The 24253-nt window shown below is 39.1% G+C and overlaps 1 protein-coding gene across 1 annotated transcript in view; it reads left to right on the forward strand.

The window, feature by feature from the left end:
- Nucleotides 1-241: 241 nt before the first annotated feature.
- Nucleotides 242-24253, forward strand: part of ppm1e (protein phosphatase, Mg2+/Mn2+ dependent 1E) — a 54577-nt gene continuing 30565 nt past the window's right edge. The window contains exons 1-2 of the mRNA XM_023962845.1: nt 242-759; nt 865-1058. Coding sequence (XP_023818613.1) covers nt 874-1058 — 185 coding nt within the window. The 5' untranslated portion in view covers nt 242-759; nt 865-873. The remainder of the gene's footprint in view (nt 760-864; nt 1059-24253) is intronic.

Here is a 24253-nt window from a genome sequence, read left to right on the forward strand (position 1 = left end):
GACCAGACTTGTACGGGCAAACTGCAACGCCATGCAATTCCTCAAGTATGGACCTAGTTGGCTTCCTACAGCAAGACAATGGACTAAAACATTAATCTATACCACACCAGAATCACCTGAAGTCAAAAGAACAAGATGGCGTGGTCAGCAGTCCCCACTGGGCTGGTTTGGGATGAACTGGACAGACAAGTGAAAGCCTTTGAGGGATCTTCTTGAATGAAATTCCTATAAAATATTTTATTTTACTCTAGAATAAATGCAGACACTGTTCAGCTGTTATTTCTGTGTAAGGTCCTTTGATGAATGAAATGTTTGAAATACGTTTTGGTAAATAAAATGTCTTTTTGCCATTCTCATATGCATGGAGCAACAAGATATTAGAATCTATATTTCTTTATACATTCTGGAAACATTGGATTGTTGTCAAACTTTTTACTCTTTCTGTGTGGTAATTCCCCCTCCTCTGTTTTAGCTACAATGTATAAAAAATACACAAAGACGCACAGTGTCGTTGACGCGAGGAAGCAGAGCTGCGTGCGCGCTCCGCCTCTCTGACGTCACTGCCTCCTGATCAGCCGAAATCCCTGATAACGCGGCGCGCTCCCGCTCAGCTCTGAATGGGGGCTCAGTTCAGCCGGTGACAGCTCGTCCAACTCGTCCAGCTCCGTACAGACGCCACGGTCTGTTCCTCCGCGCCGCCCCTCTCAGACTCCCCGGCAGTCCACTGCCCTGCTTCTCTGGGACAACACTGTCATTCAGGTAGTATGGTGGCGCACCGACAGTCCCTACATGGGTTAGTGTTCTGACTCTTCAGTTCTTAAGTTGGTCTCATTGACGGGCGGAGCTCTCTGTCTGTCTCTCCAGGAATGAGAAATGATGGCCGGCTCTGCAGCAGAGGAGAAAACCTTCCGACGGTTCTTGGAGCTCTTTACCCGGGAGATGAGGATGCCTCTGCAGGAGAGCGACCCTGTGCCGATGCGTCCTTTATCGGACCTGGTGTCTGAGGACGAAATAGAAGGAGAATGCCTCGACCTTTGCCTCCAGCACCTCTACAAATAGTTAAGTCTGCACTTTCTGTTCTGGCATGCCGTTTTTTCCCCCTGTCAGTTAGTCATAAGTGTGGGCGCTTTTTGAGGGTTTATTGTGCGCAAAGCGGCGACCCCTATGGGGCTCCATCAGGAGCGCAGGAATCCCCGCTGGCTTCCTCCCACAAAGCAAGGCGGCTACCTGCCCCCCGAGATGCAGGGTGTGTCCAGCAGCAAGTTCAGACAAGTGTCTCCTCTCCGCGCACAAACGGCACGGGGAATTCAAAGTGAGCCTTACTAGATCACACTTCACGTGAGGGAGGCGAAGGCTGTTGGAAAACTTCTGCGCCATCTGCGCGCGCGTTTCTATCTTCGTGCCACAAATAGACAGGCAGCGCGCAGATTCGGAGCTGGAGGTCCACGGAAAGGTGAACCCCTGATTTTGCGTAACAGCGTCATTCTGCTGCGGGAGGGAGGCGGGAGGAGGAGACCATCGCCATCACAGTGAGCGCATCTTCCAGCGCGCTAAAAATAACCTCACTGGTTATGATATTAGGCTCGATCCATGAAATCCAGCACACAACACAGAGGGGGTGGGGGGTGCCTGACACCTGCATTGATCTCACTGTTGGCTATTCATACAAGCAACCCGTGAGGATGAAACTCTCCTCAAAATGCGTTTTTCTTGTTCTTTGTTTCTTTTTTTTCCCTTTTTTTTGGACAGCCCACAAAATCATACTCCTCCATCTGAGATATGCAGAAACTTGGCAGAAACTGAGTTAGCCCTGCCCTGAGCACTGCTGCCTGGCCTGGTTTTTGAATCCAAAATAGGTGCAGAAACTATGCTGGGAAGGACTCATGTAGGGCAAAAAGTAGCAAGGCGACCGATGCCTGTACGTCTGAAAGTGACATTAATGACCAGTTTGCATGCACGGCCTGCAGCCTGCAGCAAGTATAAGGTCATTCCAGCAGGGCTGTATATGGTGAAAATGTCACACGTTCTCGCTTCGCTCTTCAACCTGCTGGAGCTGTCAGGTTTGGAGGTTTGGATCGATGCGGATCTCCTCCTCCAGGATGTGGTCTGGTGGTTCTTAAGTCACTGAGGGTTAAATCCTCATCATCTCACGCAGCTTGACGCCCCTTCCACCTGCACGCTCTCTGACTATTCAAGGCAAAATACAAGGAGGTCATCCACATAGAAAAAACTCTGCAAGAATTTAAAAACTACATCTCCCCCTTTGTTCTTATACAGTGGTGGACAAAATTGTGGTATCCCCTCAGTTAAAGAAAGAAAGTCCACAATGCTCACTGAAATGACTTGAAACGTTCAAAAGTAACAATAAATTAAAATTTATTGAAAATTAAATATTCAGAATCAGCCATTACTTTTGCGTTGTTGATTAACAGAATTATTAAAAAACAAACTAATGAAATAGGGCTGGACAAAATGATGGTACCCATAACTTAATATTTAGTTGCACAACCTTTTGAGGCAATCACTGCAATTAAATGGTTTCTGTATATGTCAATGAGTTTTCTGCACCTGTCCACAGGTATTTTGGCCCACTCCTCATGAGCAAACTGCTCCAGTTGTCTCAGGTTTGACGAGTGTCTTCTCCAAATGGCCTGTTTCAGCTCCTTCCACAGATGTTCAATGGGTTTTATATCTGGGCTCACAGAAGGCCACTTCAGAATAGTCCAACACTTTTCTCTGAGCCATTCTTGAGGTTTTTTGTCTGTGTGTTTTGGATCGTTGTCCTGTTGGAAGACCCATGACCTGCGACTGAGACCAAGCTTTCTGACACTAGGCAGCACATTTCTATCCAGAATGCCTTGATAATTCTTAGATTTCATTTTACCTTGCACAACTTCAAGACACCCTGTGCCAGATGCAGCAAAGCAGCCCCAAAACAGAACTGAGCCTCCTCCATGTTTCACAGTAGGGACAGTGTTCTTTTGGTTGGATGCTTCATTTTTGAGTCTAGGAACATAGAACTGATGGGCCTTTTACCAAAAAGCTCCAGTTTTGTCTCATCTGTCCAAAGGACATTTTCCCAGAAGCTTTGTGGCTTGTCAACATGCATTTTTGCAAATTCCAGTCTGGCTTTTTTATGATTTCCTTTCAACAGTGGTGTCCTCCTTGGTCGTCTCCCATGAAGTCCACTCTGGCTCCAACAATGACGAATGGTGCGATCTGACACTGATGTAGCTTGATCTAGGAGTTCACCTTTAATGTCTTTGGAGGTTGTTCTGGGCTCTTTGGATACAGTTCCAACTATCCATCTCCTCAATTTGTCATCAATTTTCCTCTTCCAGCCACGTCCAGGGAGGCTGGCTACTGTCCCGTGGGTCTTGAACTTCTGAATAATATGTGTCACTGTCGTCACAGGAACTTCAATCTGCTTAGAGATGGTTTTATAGCCTTTACATTTACGATGTTTGTCCATAATTGTGTTTCTAATGTCCTGGGACAATTCTCTCCTTGGCTTTCTGTTGTCCATGTTCAGTGTGGTTCACACCTTTTCACCAAACAGCAACGTGACTATTTGTCTCCCTTTAAATAGGCAGACTGACTGATTATGGGTTTGAAAACAGCTGTGATGTCAATTAAAGGACATACCTGAGTTCATCATGACCCCCTGGGCAATTAGTTCTCAGTCTTTTATGGAGGTACCATCATTTTGTCCAGCCCTATTTCATTAGTTTGTTTTTTAATAATTCTGTTAATCAACAACGCAAAAGTAATGGCTGATTCTGAATATTTAATTTTCAATAAATTTTAATTTATTGTTACTTTTGAACGTTTCAAGTCATTTCAGTGAGCATTGTGGATTTTCTTTCTTTAACTGATGGCTAACAACAATTTTGTCCACAACTGTAACAGACTTGAGTAAAAGACTCAAGGGAGCTATAGTTTTTAGATAACATAGGAGGAGCTTGTATTTTCAGGAGGCCGAAAGGAGCAGTTTATCTCATTGGCATTCCTTTACGACTTTCAAGTCAGATCTTGCAGATCAGAGAAGGAGGCAGAGTGTGGTTAGCTGGTCTTGTGTGTTACAGCTAGTCTATTTCATAGACAATGCATAAAATATGTTTTAAAAACCGTCATCTGGTGGTTTTTAGAAGTGTAATCCAGTTTTTTATCATTATTTTCTAGTAAGATCTGTTTTTCAAAGGCAATTATAAAATCAGTGACCGTTATGGAAACAAGCACTGAAGGACGCACTCTTTAACTGAACCAAAGGCCTTGACAAAAAAAATAATTCCAAAACGTTCATGGTTTTAACTCTGCAGTCTTTACTCTGATTTGACTTTGTCAAATGGAGATTTTGTTCAGTTCTTCTGTTATGTTCCTGCAGAAGTGACAGCATCCAACAGTTATTCCCTTGTGGCAATCTGACGTGGTTTCATTTTCTCAACAGTGTCTAAAATTGATCAGAAAGAACATGAAAACCACAGGGCCTGAATAAGAGATGGTTTTATTTCTATAAAATAATAGATTTAGAAATATGTTGTCATAAGATCGTATTTGAAGAGCAGCTTTAATAGCATGTGTAATGCTAGGAAAAGCTCATTTTAAAGAAATGAAAAAATGAAAATGGTGTTTTTGGTGTTTTTAACATGTTCTTAGTGGCATTTTTCGCACAAGGGAGGACATATATGCAGACAATCAAGCTTAAAATTGCATTTCTGAGTATTTCTTTATGCAAATTTGGGTGAGCCCGTAGCAGCAACACAGGTGCTAGAGCTGCCTAGTCTGCTCCATTCCGATAAATCCTCTTTCAGACAAATAGATCCATGTACGTCTTTGTTTTCCTCGTCTGAGCTGGTATCAAGATCAGAACTGTATGGCTGGATAGCGCCAACATTACCCGCCATTTTTGTTGCAACTGCTAATGTTAGGTTGGGGATTGTGAGGGGATGTAAATTAGCGTGACAGAGTGTAGACAAAGGGATGATGGGAAACGAGGACAGGCTTACTTTGCATCAACAGTGCCTCCCACAACTCAGAGTCAAATTTCTAATGAACTTCTGCCGCTCTGCAGGATATTTCCTAGAAAACGACAGTTTTTTAGATTTCGGATAAAAATAGCACAATCATAATTAATAAACCTTTGAAAATAGATCAAACGAAATAGATCAAATGATGATTGGTGTGGAACTTCAAATATGTACTTTTTTAATAAAAGAGGGTTTCATGTAGTGTTATTTAAGTTGTTTAAAAAAAACATGTTTATTTATTACACTTTTATGTAATTATCCCCAGGGATTGCATTTGTTATGACACCGACGTAAAGCTAAAGCACAAGAATTGACTGGCACTCCTGCGCAGAAGCTATTCAAAGACTTTCTTGCAGTCGTATTTATACTTGCCGTGTCTGGATCAGCCTGCGGTTACACCTGCTCTGTCTGAACATGGATTGAAAGACAGAAAAAGAAAAAAAAAACACCTACAAAACGAGTTTTTGCTCCAGCACATTGAGGGAGGTATAAAAGCAAATTACCGGTAATCTCCTTTTCTTTGGAGTTTGTGGACGGACGGTGGGAATGTAAATCAAGCTGTAAATCAAGTGGTGAAGTTTGATGCAGAATGCCGGTTTAAATGTAGACGTGTGAAGCCTTCATTAGTCTTTCCAGAATAACTCACTGACTCATTTTACTCTCTGCGAAATTTGCTCGTCTAATTTTCTGGCAAAAGATACGTTGATCGACCTGTTTGAGTCTTCACAGAAAAACACAAGAAGAACAGTGGACGATGAAGAGCTTCTTCATTTGTGGTTCTGATTGAGGTCATCAGCCTCTAATGTAATTTTTAATGTAAATTTTTAAATAGAAAAAAAACACAAGTTTATTGTCTCATTTGGAAAAAGCGCAGACAAAAATCACAATCCAAGTTAATAAATGCATCTTAACAGTAAAATTAGGAATTAGAATCAGTGTAAAACAAGAAATGCAGACTTCCAGCAGTGAGAAGCTTTCAAAAACTTTAGCTTTAAGCCTGGACTTTTACATTGTGAGATAAATTGAAAGTAAACAGTTTTGCAAACTAGCAAATATTTGTTTAGGTTAAAGTTTTTTTTTGTTTTGTTGCAATACTCTAAAACAGGCGTCGCTTTCAGTGTTTGGATGTTGTAAATGATCCACTGCATTACTCATTTAAAGTCAGACCTGCAGACTTGTGCAGCGGTTTACGGAGCTCTGATCATATATCAAGGCTTATACAAACTTGATATATGATCTGATGTATCACTTAAACGTCCATTAACATTGGATGCAGCCACTTTAAGTTGCGTTTTCACTCGGACCCCTCTGTCAAAAATGCAGACAAAGGCTTTCCTATGGTTTCATGAATCATTGTTATTGTGTTCACAGAAAGAAGTAAAAACACAGACGAATCTGTAACATTGATCAACGCAGAAACAAGCAGCAGAAAACAATCCTGTTAAGATTGAAGGTGGAAATTAATTAGAAGTTCGAAAAACTTTTTTTCCCCCATTTTGTTTCTGTAAGTGTTGAAGGACATTTCTGTAATGTTTCTGGTAACTTGGCAGCACTGCAGTTGATGATAAACTGTTGACTTGTTAGTCAAAGTCACACAAACAGCTTAAACGAGCTTCTTTTGTGTAGCCTCTTGAGAAAAGAATTACAATAATTTTATTGTGTTATATCAACATCTGATTGTATTCTGATGTTTTGAATGCCTGCCAGTTAGAATAAATACAATCAGATGGTTTTTGATTAAAAAAAACACGGAGGTGGCATAAGCTAAATTATTATTTATAAAAAACAAGCCTTGTAAAGGTACAATATAATTTTTCAGTTCAGCTTTTCTGCCCTATTGGGATGGTTTAAATTTGACAGAAAAAGGTGGAATTAAATGTGCATGCAGAGGGTGTGAGAGGTTTTATTGAGCCCCCATCTTTTGTTACCAAATTTGCTAGAAACCCAAAAGTACCAGGTGTTGCAGTTCCTCTAAAGAACACCAGAGGCAGGTTTCAAAAAGGATCAACTTTCTATTTACTCCCATGTTAAAAGGTCCCTTTTACTCAAAACATTAGTGTATAAACTGCTTGGTTTCAGAAATTAATCTGATGGTTAATGCTGGTTAATCCATATCTGCATTACGCTGCGTTTACACAGAGTGCGTTTCGTGCATCAGGGGCGCCCAGTTTTCATGTTAAGTCAATGTAAAGACGCAATCTGAGGTCCTGTGATGGGATCTGAGTGTCAGTTGTGTCGCGTTGTGGCGTGATTTGGGCGAAAGAGAGGTATCCGATGCAAATTTGATGGGCAAATTAGCTTTAGGTGTCTGTTTTTTGATTGTCAGGTGAAGTAGGCGGACCCAACAAAACTCTTGTTTTACTCTGCTCCACCCAACACCCCACCTTTAAGAACGTTGTTGGAGTGGGTGGGGCAAACAGTCAATGTACCCATACCATTGACTGTATATGAGAACTGGACTGAGCGAGACTGACGTCAACAATAGAAAATGTCTTACTTCCAACTCCAATCAAATGAAGTAAATTCATTTTGTGGATGCCGCCAGTTTGGAACCAGACGTCGTCAGTGAGCAGCGATTTGTCAGAGTTGGTATGACCAATCGGGAGTGATTTTTTTGGAAGGCCACACCCCTACCACTTGAAAGCGGGCTACTTGAAATCAAACGTTTCAAACGTTGGATGTGAGACCACATACTTTTATTTAGGCATCTGATTGGCCTGGTTGAATAACTTGCAATAAAGACAAAATTATCATTAAACAAATGGGATTAGCAAGAACATGTTGAGAAAAAGGTATCAGAGCAAGAACGGTTATTCTGACGGATAGAATGACAGAGTAACAGCTGCTTTTTTCTCAATAGAAGTCTTTTGAGATTTGGCTTTTTGGGACCAGCGGGTACTTCCAAGCCAGGGGGGAGGAGTCACTCAGTCCTGTTGTCATAAACAGACAATGGTCCCACTTCATTTTTATGGTGCAGGATCCAGAGTGTGACATAAGTGATTTTTGGTGGTCCAATGGTGTTTACCTGTTTACATACAGTAAAAGCTATAGCTCAGCATGAAGAATCTTCTCTCCACCACAAGATTCTGGTTCTGTCGGATGTTGACGTTGGTCCCCACAGAGACAGTTTGGTCCATCTTTGTTGACCATCAGGGGTTCGGGGGCATTAGCTCAGCATGGAGTTCTTTGATTGAAAACCTGCAGTGAGGTGGGCCTCTGTGCTTACGGGGTGAGGACTTTAGCTGCAGTTGTTGGAGCAGCGTGACGGTATGAGTGTGTTTATATGTGCGTGGTGGCCAGCATCCTGTCTACTGTAGCAGCGCTGCCAGTGTAATGATAGTCAGAGGCAATGGTGATTCATCCCAGTGTGTCATTAGTTTGTCTCTGGGCTGAACATCTAATAATAGATTTCTGCAAGAAGAGAGAGATCCCCTCTTGTGTGTATGTGTGTGTCTTTTGTGTGTTGCTGGAGGGTGGGTGAGACACTTAGTGTGCTAGAACAAGTCTGGGGGTGTGGACTCAGCACGTGTGTGCGTTAGATTCTATGCCAGTTCATCTGTTTTTTTAGATAAAGTAGCATCTAAAGTGAAATTTACTCCCTCATTTTAGAGAGGCCATGAGGATAATTGGGGTTTAAACTTTCTAAGACAAATCTCAGGAATCCACAAAAGGTTTTTTCTTTGAAGATTTTTATTTTGAGAATTAATTCTGATCACAAAGGACACAAACGTTGAGGATACTTTCCCACGCTAAGTTCCTGTGGACGTTCTTGTGTGATGGAAATGCCAAAAATGTGTCTTAATTTTGGTTTGCTTTCACACTTGATTGGACCAAACAATCCGAAAATGTCATGGGGTCACAGCAGCTGGTTCTTTTTGGAGGTGATAGGGAATAAAAAATGAACAAAGACAAACACCGGGTATTCCTGCAAGTCTTCTAACTGTCATTTACTGATAGACGTGAACTCCTCACTTAACAGAAAATTAATTAAAAAGATAATAAAACAAATCAATTAGTATTTATCTCATTTATACTTGGTTTGTTCCCATTCCCACTGTAGTTAACTCATAAGAGGTTGTTTGGAGATTGACCCAATAAGTTCACTTGTTTGTGTCGCACAAGAACACAGGTTAGTTGTTTTTGTTTTACACCTTGCACCTTATTGTCACAACTCAAAACAAGATTTTTTATTTTTGAACATACATGGAACAGATTCCTCATCCAGTTCTTGTTAGCTGGGTGTTAACGGGTAAAACACACATAGCAATATTTTCCTAATCATTATAAAGTAGAGCTCATGCCTAAACATAACCAAAGTTAACCCTTTAACACCGGAGTTGCCGCCGGCAACGCATAAATAACACACACTCTTTGACCTACTGTAACTCCTCACCTGAATCAGCTGATTCTGACATTGAAAAAAGGCGGGTTTTCAAATCGATTTTGTAGCGACAAACTGTTCTCCCCCACTTCAAAATCCAATGGGATTAAGTTATTTATGTGAAGAGTTGTTGTGTTAAGTCAACAGAAAGTCAACACTGGAGCTAAAACTCTGGTGTTAAAGGGTTAATGGATAACCAAATGTAAACATGTTTCTGTGGTTTTTGAAATAACAAGTACTGAGTTTAGCTACTGAAGCACTTGACTAAACAATTGTAATGGTTTTTACAAGGAAAAACGGATTTCTTTAGCACAATTCATAACTCAAAATTACATAAACAAATGTAGTTAAAACTGTAGAATCAAATTTCAGTGTGAAATGTAATATGTAATTTCAAATTGGATGCTAAGTTTTACTTACTTTCACAATGAAAAAGGCTTCTGTAGATCAAAATCAATGTTTGTCTGTTTTACATATTTTCCTATCCTACAATTTCCTTAGAGTTGTTAAAATTAGCATTTTTTTCAAAAATAATTCATCATCGCGCCTGTACTTTTAGTTTTCAATATGTTCCAACTGTAAAAAAAAGTTAAAGTGGTAAATGAACAGATTTTCAATGCAAACACAATAAAAGGTTTTAAACTGTGATTTCTCTCATCAACAGTTGTAATCACTGAAGGTTAGTGACAAATGTAAAAGAAGGAAGAAATATGAGGCCATCTTGTAAATACAACTTACTTTTATTGGCTTAAATCTTAATGTTTAACGTCAGTCATTGACTTATTTTTAAATGTCAAATCAAACTTAAAGCTTTTGTCTTATTTACAGAAGGATCAACGATATCTTTGCGGGAATACGCTATGCATTTCCTTTTAATTTATGTGTTAGTTGTCAGTTAGATAATGATATAAATCCAAAATTTTATATTTAAGGTGCTAATTGTAGATTTAGTTTTTTAGAGGAAGACTTTCTGTCTCCTGAGTCTCATCGAAAAGATCACTTTAGTTCATTTATGATAAGAAAATTAACTGATATTACTGTGAATTTCTGCTGACTGCTGATGAACTGATGGTTTGAAGAGCAGTATGAGGGGGAGTTAACACACACGCACGCACACACACACACACATGCACACACGCACACACAATAACACACACTCACAGAGATGAGTGATAATTGAGGGGAAAGTCTTTTTGGACCTGAATAAACAGAAACGTCTCCTACAGCTGTGAAGAGTGAGGGCTTAGATTTTGCTTCCTACTGCACACACCACACAATCCAGTGTTCACAAACACATACAAACACACACACGCACTTAACTAAAGAGTGGGCTGAAGAGGAGCTGCCGGTGACAGGGGTTGTTAAAGGATAAACCACAGACTGTGATAACTCCGGGAAAGAGCCGCTGTGGATGTACAGTACAATGTCATCGTAGTCTTCTTCGCATTAAATCATCTCCACAGCAAAGACAAATTTTTCTTTTGTTAATTTAGTGTTTTTTTTTAGCAGATCAGACACTGTTTTCTCTTAAAAGAAGAGCTAATTTTTCTGGATCCTCACACTGAATTTAAAGAAAAGCAAGTAATTGTCTGTGACTAACTCACTCCTCTCAATGATCCTCTTACTTTTGGCGCTTTTGGTTTTAATGGGTAAAAACTCCACTTTACCATCCAGTGATGTTTATTTTTAAATAATTTATCTCTAATAGTAGTTAAGGTATGCCAAATGCCAAAAATGTTAAGATATTTCAAGTTTTCCTGTGTATGTTTTGGTCTACTGTTTTTTCTAAATACTATTTTATAAAAAAATTGATCAAAAGTTATGTCTCAAACACATTTAAAGAACAGCGCATAAAGCTTAAAAAGATTGTCTATTCAGCATTTTCATGTCTCACTAATTACGTTTATTTTTGTGATGCTTGGTAGATTATTTAATCAAAGTGAAAAAGAGGAGGAATTTTCCTCATAAATGATATTGAGAAAATAAAGAGCATTTCTTTATTTGAAGATGCCATTTTTTCTGGGATCATAACTTGAGATTGCTTTCCCTGATTTAACAGATAATGAAATAATCAGGATTTAAACTGTCATTATGGTTAGCATGATTTTTAATCACATATGTCAGTTTTTTTCAGTTGCCAAATGCAGGGAATTCCAACAATTTTATTTTTTTACATTTTAGAAAATATGAATGTAATTGTTGATTAGTTCCTTAAATGTACACAAGAGATATTTATTATACTTCAAAGATAAGTTCATTTAGCTTAAAGAAATGCTGCCAAAACCAACAAGGACTGGACCTGTCAGAACTCTTTTAGATAAATTCTTTCATATTTTTGTGATGCAATGTGCCACATAAAAAAAAATGTTGCAATAACAAGATCTATATGACCACAAAAAGAGCTCTAGGAACTGCAATAACTGACAGTAATAAATGTGTCATAGAGTATTTATATCATAAGAAAACAGTATGTTCAAACAAATTAAAAGGTTTACATGTTTTTCAATTACCCTTCAAAGCTTTGGGTATTAAAATATGCCCCAATCTATAAGAATTATAGTAAAAGTTGACAAAACAAAGGACTGTCTTCGCTACAAATCAGGGAGATCACAGAAAGAATAAAAAAAATGATTATAGTCATTTAAAGAAAGCGACAAGTTAGAGAGAGGACAAAATGTTATCTAGGCTAAGAATACAATTTCAAGTAAAGTCACAAGTTGGACAATTTGTACTTTTCTTCCTTTCAGCCACAAAATATTTAGTATATCAATGACAGAATCTTTGTGATGATAAGAAAAAATCTCTGATTTTGACTTCAAACTGCGATCTGCCAGGCACTTTCACTGTATTTTTTCCTAATCAGTCACACCAACATTTGGCGAATAACAAGCCCCCACTGCTCTCTGGGCAAACCTCAGCCATATGAGTCACGTCCTCTACTTCAAGGACAATCTCACTTTGTTTGAAATAAGCAAATCCCTCAAGGGCTTCATTTATCAGGGCTTCCCCCAGGCAAGAGAAGAACGACGGACTGGAGAACCACTGCCAAAACCGAGGCTTTGATGCCAACCTGGCTAATCTAAACCCCTCCCACTCCAAAGGGCTCTCACAAACACTTACATATCTGGAAAAACCATAAAAAAACCTGTTACAACACAGAGGAACAATGCAGAATAATGAGATTTTAATTAGTTTGGCAGTAATTGCATCATCTTATCTAAGGATGAGATAAATTTCTCAGTGAAAAGATATGCTGGCTTAATTGCCTTGGTGCCAGCCAGCGTTTTCATTGCTAAGTCATAAAAGAATGCCTCATTTCTGTTTACTCTCTAGTTTTTCATTTCATCTCGGTGTTTGAGCGAGTGTAGTCTGTAAATATATTCTTTGCACAAGTCGACGTCTGAGTATGACAAAGAAAAAAAATAAAAATAGATGAACTGTGGTTTTAAAGGAGCAGAGTGGGGATTGTAATTTCTCCTGTAAGCCGTCTCAATTCATTTGCAGCTGAGAATCATGGCTCTGTGTTTTATCGCAGGAACATTAAGCGTCCCCTGTGTCTTACCCATAAACTGCTGGAAGTTGCTGTTATTTATTGCTTACTTGTGACAAAGGAGGGCGTATCCAATCTGCTAAAGTGATGGCATTCAGTCATTCCGACGTCGGTCTTGTTTATATTAATTTACTTTCACAGCCTTATGTAACTTCAATAGTGACACTCTCACAGTTTGCGTTAGTGTGTGGACGTCGAGTGAGGTGTACTACTTCTGCGTACCGTTTATGTCGGGATTTGGTGGTGTGAAGAACTCAAATGCAGGAGACTTGTGGCAGAAACTCGAATAAACAACACAAGAAAGGACAAAGCTCAGCTGTGATGAACTAGAAGAAAGAGGAAACAAAAGGATGATAAACAGAGAACTCAACTAACAGAAAATCATAGACTTGCACACTGAGGGGTAATTAACAAGCAGAAAGCAGCTGTCACATGCAGGAAGAGGCATGACTCCAAGGGTAGACAAAGAAAAAAGTTTTTCCCTCTTCATATTTTTTATTTACTTTAACAATAGTATCGACAAAGTAGCTCAACAGCTAAACGGATTAGAAATAGATTCAATTTTAAACCATTAGTGCCGTTGTATGACCCTACCCGCCCCTGCCTTTGCCCTCGCCACCTCTCCTTTACCCCCTGTTTCAGTTCACCTGCCCTCACAGGTTGAGTGGCTGCTGTTGGCCCTTCACTCTCCCCATCTGCCCCTGCCACCCCGGTCAGAGCCATTGACTGTATATTGAGAACTAGACAAAGCAATTACTTCCCCCTCGCATTTCAAATAGGACGTAGGCACCGGGTCCAAGAAGTCAAAGTCCCAAAGATTTCTTGAGAGAAAAAAACAGCTGTGACTCAGTCAATACTGTTTGTCAGACTAACCATTCTTGTTCTAATTCCTTTTTCTTAACAACTTCTTGCTAAACAAATCACAAATTTTACCTTTAGCCACAAAATGGCTGCCAAGCCATAGGTCCTATGGCTCTCCCATAGTAATTTTAAAGCTTCCTTTGGATATCCCAGACATGTGTTTTGGTTTCGTTAGTTGATTTTGAATTTTTTTTAAACCCTAGTAGATATTTTGGCCCCATTCTTTGTTTTTTTATGGTTTCTCCTGCTGTGATGTCTTCAGTTTTTGGAGGGATTATTTTCTATGTCCTAAATACATCTCAACCTGACATTAGGCTATTGTTTAACTTTCGGCTTGTCCTGTCAGGGGTTGCCACAGGGAAACAGCTTTTACTGATTCCCACAGGTGATTTGGCAGAGAGTTAGGCAACAGCGTAAAGGGTCATGCCTAGGGACCCACACTAGATAAAGCTCATTTAGCGCCCTAAAAGAGAAAACCCAGGTTTCCTGCATGTCAGTCTAACACCCTGTCAACTGACCTATCTAGCCGGATTCAACCTGGTACAAAGTGCGCACAAATTATGGTGAATAGGTGGTGGCGGCAAAATTTGCAATTAAAGGCACAGTAAAAAAGAGGAATTGCAAAAAAAAGTCGGGTTCTTGCAGTCAAGGACTGCTGCGGACCTTAATTATATGGTGGCGGCGTGGTTCATGCCAAGGTGACTTGGATTTTTCCTTTAATGAACATTGTCCATTAGCTTGTAGCCAGCAGAGTGAGGCAGCTTGCACTGCGCAGACGGCTAACATATCTGGCAATTTGTTCCTCTTTCTGCTTTAATTAGAACGTCAAAGATCAGACACACAGCAGAAGCTTCCATAGAAAAGCACGGCAATGCCACAGAGGGATGCATTGTGTGTATTACCATAGCAATGATTCAGAATGAAGCTGCAGTCCAAGGCTCACTCAAAGTGAGTCTGTGGGAAGCCAATGTTAGACGATTTTCTCACTTTGCAGCAGAAAAATCAGACCATCCACCAGAGTCCCACATGCACCGTCTTAGATTGAAGTGACCTCCTTTGAGCTGAACTAGTTTCAAAGACAATGCATACAGCACTCACCACGTCCATTACATCCACAGTGGAACATCAGCGGGCACGTCTACTGCGCACGTTGTAGCCGTCACTCTTAAAAAAGGAGCCACAGGGCGATGAATGAAAGTCCCAGTTTGCTCTTGGGCTGAAAGGGAGTTTACACGGAATGTTGAAAAGTCCTACTTTTCATGATGCCATCTGTCTGTTTGCTGGCTTTTCACTCTTTAATCAGAGCAACAAAAAGCCAGGAGATTTGATCCCCCTGGAGATGAACATCCTCCGAGGCTCCTGGGAAGTAACGGCTCGACTTTCTGGAGCAACTCTAAAAACTGGAGCTGTTTTTTTTTTCAGGCTCGTCGCTTCCTAATCGGGGGTTGTCTGTGACTTTGAGGGATTCTGACTTTGTAAAAAAGCAGCCTAGTTATTGAGTGCAGGACCAGCTAATTGCTGGAAGTACTGTGAGAAGGACCGTGTTTGGTGTTTTTACATCGTTCCATCCTCATCAGTTGATCATCTCACTTCCTTTCCTCTATTGTTTCCTTCTATGCCGTCCTCTGAAATCAGTTTTGAGGACTGAAGAGTAATCCCTTAATCAGAGAGTCTCGTTGGTATAACCCCACGGAGCAGCCTCAGTCACCACTCTACACCAAAAGCAGCAGCTGTTGCCATCTACAATTATCATCTGTGGATGGAACAGGTGACACAAATACTTCACCAACTTATTGAAATGCATTCTAAATAAATTCTGAAATTTGTAGTATTAAAAGGAATAGTAATGTAAAAGTAGTTATTAAGGAGTGTGTACATCTGCTTTTATTTTGAAATCCAACATGAACTTCAGAAGGTAATGGGGTGGAAATACCAGACAGGAAATACCAGTGATAAAAACTTATCATTACATTATTTAAGTTAAACGTATTGCTGTAATGTTGTATATGAACATTAAACATGATCTTTCAGTTAAAACAACATTTTTGTGGCATTTGTGAGTATAACTTTGCAGTGAATTCTCTCCTACGAATGGTAATGGCTTTGTTTCAGCTTTGCACATTTCTTCCTGGAGCACGATTAGTGTCCTGGATGTCTTGACTACTCGGATTGTAGTGGGTCAAGAAAAAACCACAGAGAGTCGGAATGTGGGATGGCGTTGCAGCTACGCGGCGTTGATTGTCATAGTATTTAGCAGAATTAGTACAACCCGGGCGGTTTTGAAGAAATCCGACCAACAAATCCAGTTTTTTATGAAGATGCTCTATTAATGAATAACAAAAAGTAGCTTCTCATTCCTAAAAGGTACTTATAGCTGGCAGCAGTGGATGCAGTTTATTTTTGCTGCAAAAGTTATTTTTTCTTTTAATTTTATTTTTTTAACTTGTCCCGTCCAGAAGCTGAAATCTAGAGCTTATTCTTGAACAGATGACTTTTAATACCTTTATAGTAAATAAAATGATTTAGTGTCTGTTCCTCATTATGAAAAACAAAAATGATTTCTGTCCATGCAAATAGTAGATCTCTGGATTTCTACAGGAAAAAAAATGGCCTTAATAAGCATTTATGCTTGAATCATTTGCTTCCCACTTGAGCATAAGAATCAGAGGCATAAACTGCAGAATATATTTCTAGATGGGCTGTTAGCAAAGGAAAAATGCACTTGGCAAGAATTGCAATTTGTTATCTAAGTTGAGTGAATCACTGGGAGTCTAGACAGACGTCTCCCTGGTCTGTTGGAAAGTAAAATGTGGTAAATAAATCGGGAAAAGATCTCATAAAGTTTTAAATGTGTGTTGTTATATTTAAGATCTCTTCTTAGTGTCACAAGGGACTTTTATTATTAAACTGACTGAAGCTCACAAACTGATTGGATGTAAAATTCCACTCTGGGGAAAAGACCGGGTTGGGATTTTTGCCAGTATTAAATGCGGAGGTAGAGTGGAAAACCGGACTGTGGCACACAGCTATGACTGGAGCTGCAGGAGGAAAGAAAAAGAGCGCCCAAAGGTAAAGCATGCAAATGTGAAGCAAACATGCAAACTTCAGTGGCGAGAGCTTTGTTTTCCTGCTCCAAAGGCCTGCTCACAACACACCAATTGGGCAGCGTCTGAGTCCATCTGGCCCCAAAGTATGGCTCTTCTGGTAGCTCATGCGATCCCTCTGGTGCCGTTCTGGCTCACCTCGCAGAGGCCTGTCACGGCACCTGACCTGGTGTGAAAGGGTTTCTAGAAATGGGAGGAGATATTGCTACCAACAGAAGAAGTAAAGACTTTGTAAGGGTTTGTGCTTCGATGCTGATACTAAAGAAGTTATGAATGGACCAAGGGTTGGCAAATTCCTTAACAGGCTTTCAGCACGGCACTGCCCGGCTAATGTTCCATAAGTCGGCCCCTTAGGCTGCTCTCACAATCGGATAAACCTGCAGATTTGGCTCATTTGGGCACAAAAGGCTAATATATGTCATGCCTTTGTCTGGTTTGGTTTGGTTTGATTTTTGCCCTTCTAGAAGGGAATCAGCAGGTGCGGCAAACCAAACTGCCTGGAATAATCACACAGTTAGAAACCCTTCTCTGGACATACGCTAATTGTGTAAACCAGAAGTCGGCAACGTGGGGGCACGCAGAGGGAAAGACGGTGGCTTATTGTGAGACAACAATGAGCACTCGATCTGTCGTCTGTTTGTATTTTTCGGATTTGAAAAAATAATCGGGTTTGAGAGACAATTTCTTATCACAATAAGCTTTTTTCCTCCACGGCGTCATAAGGAAAGGGTCCATTCACGCTGTTATAGGACCCCGCCCACATTTATAAATACTGCCACTTTTCATAAACAGGCAATTTACTCAATTAATACGGATCATAGGAAGAAAAAAAAAAGTTTTCCACAGTGAAATGAAAACGTAAAACTGATCTTGTGGTTTTGAAACTGTTGCCGGTGAGATGACACGTGGAGAGATATAAAAAGATAACAATATATTAAGATAAAACAACTTTCAGGAAAGAAAAAGCTTTAGGCAACGGTAATTTTCTTTAGGTCTACATCATTTTTCCACAAAATATTTAAACAAGTTTAGGATTTTCTCTTAAACATAAAACACAAAATGCATCATGATATCACAAATAATAACAGAACATAAACGTAACTGCTTTGCAATTTGATTTAAAATCCTTGCCTCAAACCTTGGATTAAATTATTAAAAGAAAAAACACAAACCACGGATTAGATTTTTTAAATGTTAGTCAGCTATATTACTTATTACTAGCTTTGGCGCTGAGCTGATATTAAGTAAGGATTTGTGATTTTGGTCATCCTGGATAAATATTAACACTGTTAAACAGTAGAACACCAGAATTTCATTGTTCATATTCGTAGTTATAATAAAACAATGGTTTAGGGATCAGATCTGTAGAAGCTTGCATTTCCACACAGCAGCAGAAAAACTACTTTTACTTCCAGTCTGGTTTTGCAGTCTGGCAGGTTTATGGTTTGGATCTCTGCATCACTGGACTGCATGGGATCGAGTCTCTCCAGCGGCTCTCATTGATGTCTCTAAAACAGGCGCCTTCATTTATTTCACTCTGGAGAGACCCCATTTTTGGAAGTGCAGTGACCTTCAAAGTGTGTGGTGGCCTCCTTTCTCACTTGCAGGATTGTGGACGCTTTAACAGAAGCCTCCTCAGTCGACTCCAGTCCATTGCTGCTGATGCTATTGAGTGCAACTGAATGCAAAGCAGTTCAGCTCACCCTACAGGCAAGAATCCTCATGTCTTTGACCTTGAAAAGCCTCACACATGTGCACACAACAATATCTGAATGTGAATGAGTGCTTGGAAAAGGACAGAGCAACAGCATGTTCATAAATCTAAGACAAATTAGAGAGAAAAGGAACAATGCTCATTCATTCTTTTAAACAAATTAACTTAGCCTGCAGCTTTTTGGGTGGGGGGTGGACAAAAGCTAAAGTACACAGAAAAACTAATATAATAATAAATATTAATTTATCATACTACTATCCATTAAAAGAGGCCATATCATTCTGTTTTCTGACTTAGTTTAGGACAATAAGCATTTTGACATTTAGATGTCTGCTCTCTTTATGTTCACTGTTTTTGTTTTTCTGTACCCCATAGCCCTTCCCCTCTGTCTTCTTTTACCCCTGGTTTCAACACCAAAGGGGTTTATTCAAAGTTTCCCCCAATTCCTCTAACAGAACCTCAACTGTAAAATTAAAATCTGTCGAAAACAACCAGCCCTCAGAATCTATGTGGTTGCTCAGATGCTGTATAAGAATAATGGCAGGGAAATAAAGACTTGCAGGTAAAAACCTAATCAAAAACAGAAGAAAAAGTAGATTAAAACATATAATTACAAAATCACATCCACATAAAACCCCACATTTTTCTTTTACAAAATTTTACTCTGATTTTTTTTGTTTGTTTTCTTTGTATTTTTATTCAAAACAGCGAAATTCGATATTCAGTTTTCCCCTCAGCTTGTTTTAGGTGGTTACTGTAATCATTATGTCCCACCCCCCACCAACACTGGGCCTTTTCTGATGGGTTAACTTTTCTGTGGAGATTTTTTTAAGTAAAAAGAACTTCTAAACAAGACTTTGCTCCCCCAACATAAACTTCTAAAAAAGTTAAAGCTTGTTCAAGTAAATATAAAAGGATATACAGTGTTTCCCCCCCCTTATTCGCATTTCAATATTAGCAATTTCACGTATTCGACACAGCTCAAGACGTTTGTATGAGACTTTTGCGTCTGAAGGAGGTGCTGCGGGAATATCCAAGGAGGGGGGGGGGGGGGGGGGGATGAAGAACACGCTGACCCGTCGGCTTCTTTGCCAGCTGTGAAATATTATTTATCAGCTGGCAGCTGATTATTTATCAGCTGGCAGCTGGAATGATCCGGCATCCGGTGCCGGTGTTTAATAAGAACAATATGTTTAATATGAACAAACCCGGCCTCTTCTTGAAAGAAGATGGCTTCTCGCACTGAACTAATGAAGGAGGAACTCCTGGTTTTAAGGTACAGAGAGACAGAATAAAAAGAAAAGTTGAGCAATGTTTTTTAATAAATATTTTACAAAGCATCCGAAATGTGTCTTTGGTAAGTAAAGATCGGTGGTGATGGACATTCTTTGGCCACAGGGGTGTGGGGTGGGCGCCCAGTTAGGTCCCATATTTGTGGATTATTTTCGCGGGTGTCTCTGGTCCCTAACCCCCGCGAATATGAGGGGGAATACTATAGTTGAAGTAGAGCTATTTCCTTACAGAGGAAAAGTAACAATACCTGCAACTGGTGCATGCATGCATATAAAGATTTTTTTCTTAGCCCAGTGACAAGTTGAACAATACAGTAAAAAATGGCAGCTGTTGTTGCTCTTCAATATACTGTCATTTGTATTTGGATAAATTGTTGTACTATCATTATGCAAAAAATGAACTAATTTTGCAATGTTAAAAAGACATTTATATGAACTCGTTTTTTCAGCAGACTCCTGGCCAGTTAAAACACTTCCTGGTATTAGAAGCAGCTTTTAGGCCATTTCAGCGTTAAACTAAGTTTCTTGTATAAAAACGGCCTGAAAAAACTGGAGACCACCAATAATACCGTACTTTAGTACTGTGATCAAATCAGCCAAAAATGTAAAGAGTAATTTAAGGTTGAAAAACAGATGTAATTTTTTATTCATGCCTCTAAATATTCCTTGTTCCAACAGCTGGTTCTTCATTCAGCATTTGCTAAAGCAGAAATTCTAAATAAATGTTTTTTTTAGGTTGTATTTTGCTTAGATTTGTTTTCACTAAGCCCCTTTTAATTTGGGCAGCAGATAACCTTTTTAATTTTTTTTTCGTAATCGTTAATAATTCAGTGGTCCTTCGTGTGTTTTTTTTCATCCAGCAATATAAATATATTTTTCAAGTGTTGTACCAGCCTGATTCCTGCATTTATGCTAAATTTAGCAAATGTTCCAGCTCTAATTTTCTACATGAATGAAGACGAGATTTTTGTTCTGATCTTGTAATTTCCCTCCTGAGCTTCGGGGTTTTCACTTTGAAAAACAAATTGCAGGGGAGTCTTTGGGTGCAGACAGATGAAAGAATGGGTCTGGAGCAGTCCGTGAACGTGGATGTCAACTTCATCGTTCATTTCACCCAGAGAAAACACTTTTGTTCGTGAGAGGCTTGTTAAATTAAAAGAGCTCCCAGAGATGGTTCAGGTCAGGCTGTGATGTGCCCCCCTCCCTTCACTCTCCCAGTGATCCACCAATGATCCAGCTGGTAGAGATTACATAATGCTGCCTTAAGGCTTTGTGCAAAGCAGCGCTGGGCCACTCAACAGCTTCACCAGGAATTACTTGTACGTTCCACAGTCCTTCTGTGGAGGCTGAGTGAAAGCCTGAGGCTTATCTGAAAACTGCCAAAATACAACAGATTCACAGCCTTTTAAAAGTCATGCAGAAATGAAACCACACACCTCATTTTTTCTTCTTCAGTGTTTTCACCTTTACGGTGACACCCCAGCCTGCAGAGTGCTGCCAGATGTGCCAAGAGCTCATGGAGGAGTTGTTTGGCTTTGAACGCTTTTCTAATTTTAAGACAGATTATGCATGCCTCTCTGCAGCCGTCATTGTGCGCTTCATTGTAAGTGGAGCACAGTTGCAAATGCATGCAGCAGCGCCCTGTGACGTTGGCAGTCTCACTTGCTCCATCATATTCAATCCGGTTCGTGCGCACGCCGTTACGTCAGCAGAGCTCAGAGAAAGGTGTGCTCAGTTGTTTTAAGGAAGAACTGCTGAGAGGAGAAAACATTGTTAGAATCTGCGAGCCAAAGGCAAAACGTGCCTGCTCTCAGGTGCACTGCAGATTGGTAGCACATCTGTACAGACCTGCTTCTGCTTCACTGCATTAACCCTGAAAATCACTCTTATGTCCTCTAACCAAGAGAAACAACTCTCTAATGCTTATTGTATAATTTATTTAGGATGGTATTTACTGTGCGGAATGAAGGTTGAAACAGAAATTATGCATTTTTCTCCGTTGCCCACAAGCAGATAAATAAGATGAAGTACTCTGCTTTCCATGTTCCTCAAATACACCTTAGTTTTAATAAAGTTACTGTTTCTTAGTATCCTAATAATGAAATTCACGAAGTTGTGAGTTGCACTGAAGTCTCACAGGCAGACCTAAGACCTGCCTTAAGGCTTGATCCAAAGCACTTGAGACTTGCGCCTCGTAAACAATTTTCTTTTGTTTATCTTTATTGTTCTCTCCAGGGTCATCTCTGAGATCCAACAAAGGTTCCATTTTTATGTTCCTGCTGTTGTTTTGTTCAGGAGTTTGCAGAAACAATAAATGTCTGCTTTCGTGTCCCCACTGGCTGTTTTAGAATACTTTAATGACAGTTTAGGACAATAAAACGCTTGCTTTAACAGACTTTTAATTATTGAGACCTCATGTGATCTCACAGTCAAAGACTTGACTTGCTCTTGCAAAATGAAGCTTGGGAAGATCAAATATGATGAGGAAAATAAATTAGATGCTTAGAAAATGATATAACTATTCAGTGGTTTTGGTCTGAATGTGAACTGACTGATTGTTATAAATGTGAATGATTTAAAATGCTTTTCTTTTTTGGGATTTGTTATCATAGAGGGGGGTCAATGACCTTAAGTGAAGCTAGATTTTGTGCTGTCTTTTATCATTTAGAATTTTTATTTTTAATCCTTTTTTAGAGTTTGTTAAAGTTAAGGTATTTTTGCTTTTAATTTGGTGCATTTGACATTTATTGTAGTCATGCTAATACACTTTTTAAAAAAACTTTTACCATGTTTAACCTCATTAGACCAGATTTTATCCATATAAACAGTGAATTTCAGACTAAGGTGAAAACATTTAATTTTACCTTGAAACATTAATGTTGTAGCCTCTACTTGTTTAGAATTGTTGAGTTTTAAGATGAATTTTGTACGTTTTTCATCTGTGTTTACAGCAAAGGTTTACAAAAGAGTGTGACTTCTTTTCTAGTCTTTTATCTTTATTTTAAAACATTTTTTTGTCTTCTTTTCCCACAAAATAATTTATTACTTTAATTTATACACAAAACATGTTTCACATTTGTGTTTTTTCTTTCTTTAATCTATAAATTCAGTGAAATTCATGGTGAAAAGTAAACAATCAAATTTTTGGTCTGGGAAACAGACATCAGGGATGATTGCACTTAAAATGTTAATTTAATGAAGCCTTAGAGTAAGAAAGCTGAAAGCAAACCGAGAGGGTGTGAAAAGAGCCTCAGTTACTGTGACTGGGTAAATGAATTAGTGACCCCGTCTTACAGAAAAGTGTGAAATGAGTGCAGCTTCTTTTATCCGTCTTGTTTGAATCCGGCGGTGTTGCATGTAATGTGATGAAATCGTGGGGGGGCTTCAAGGTTACACTGCCATGGCAACTTAATGAGAGGATTTATTCTAGTGGAGGAAGAAATTGTTACGCTATAATGGGCAGATTTGAATTCCTTACTTGAAATGAAGAAATATAAATGCAACAGAAATGTAATTTTTTGGGGGGAATTTGAGCTGAATTTGATAAGTGAACAAATTTAGAAGTTCTTGCATTTGTTATGAGGTCATAGTTAAGCTTAGGAAATGTGGCAAAAGAAATTATTTTGGCAGCTTTTTATCAATTTAAAACTTCACTCAAAATACAAGGTTGTCAGGAAGGGCATTCGCCGCGCGGTGAAAGAGGACACGGATTTGACACGCAAATCACGTTCGATGTGAACACAGCATAACACACAAACTAAAAAGGGCCCATTTACTCTAATAAAACTATATATATATATATATACATATATATATATATATATATATATATATATATATATATATATATATATATATATATATATATATATATATATATATACTGCATTTTTTCCCACTGTCTTGTAACTGCATATCTGACCAAATTGGCAAAATTGGAACACAGAAAAAAACAAGTTTGATAAAAATCATAATGACAAGTGACCACGTCTGCAATGTTACAGTTTATTATAATTATATTTATAGAGAATTACAATTATCTATCATATAATTACTGTAAATATAATTACAATACTTGAAAAGATGATAGACCACGTCTATCATCTTTTCAAGTCAGACATTAAATTTATAAAATATTTTCTAAAATGCAGATTTAGGATTGTCCAACATGTTTTTCCTAAGAAAAAAAGGTTCAAAACACACATCTTTCCATTGTCTTTTTTGTGTACTTTGGAATAAACTGTTTTTGATTTAATTTTTCTCCAAGAGTTTGTATTTAGCACTTATGCGTGTTGTAATTTATACTTTCTCTATGTAGCCTTGA

This window comes from Oryzias latipes, chromosome 14 (assembly GCF_002234675.1).
Source record: "Oryzias latipes chromosome 14, ASM223467v1".
Taxonomy (NCBI): Eukaryota; Metazoa; Chordata; class Actinopteri; order Beloniformes; family Adrianichthyidae; genus Oryzias; species Oryzias latipes.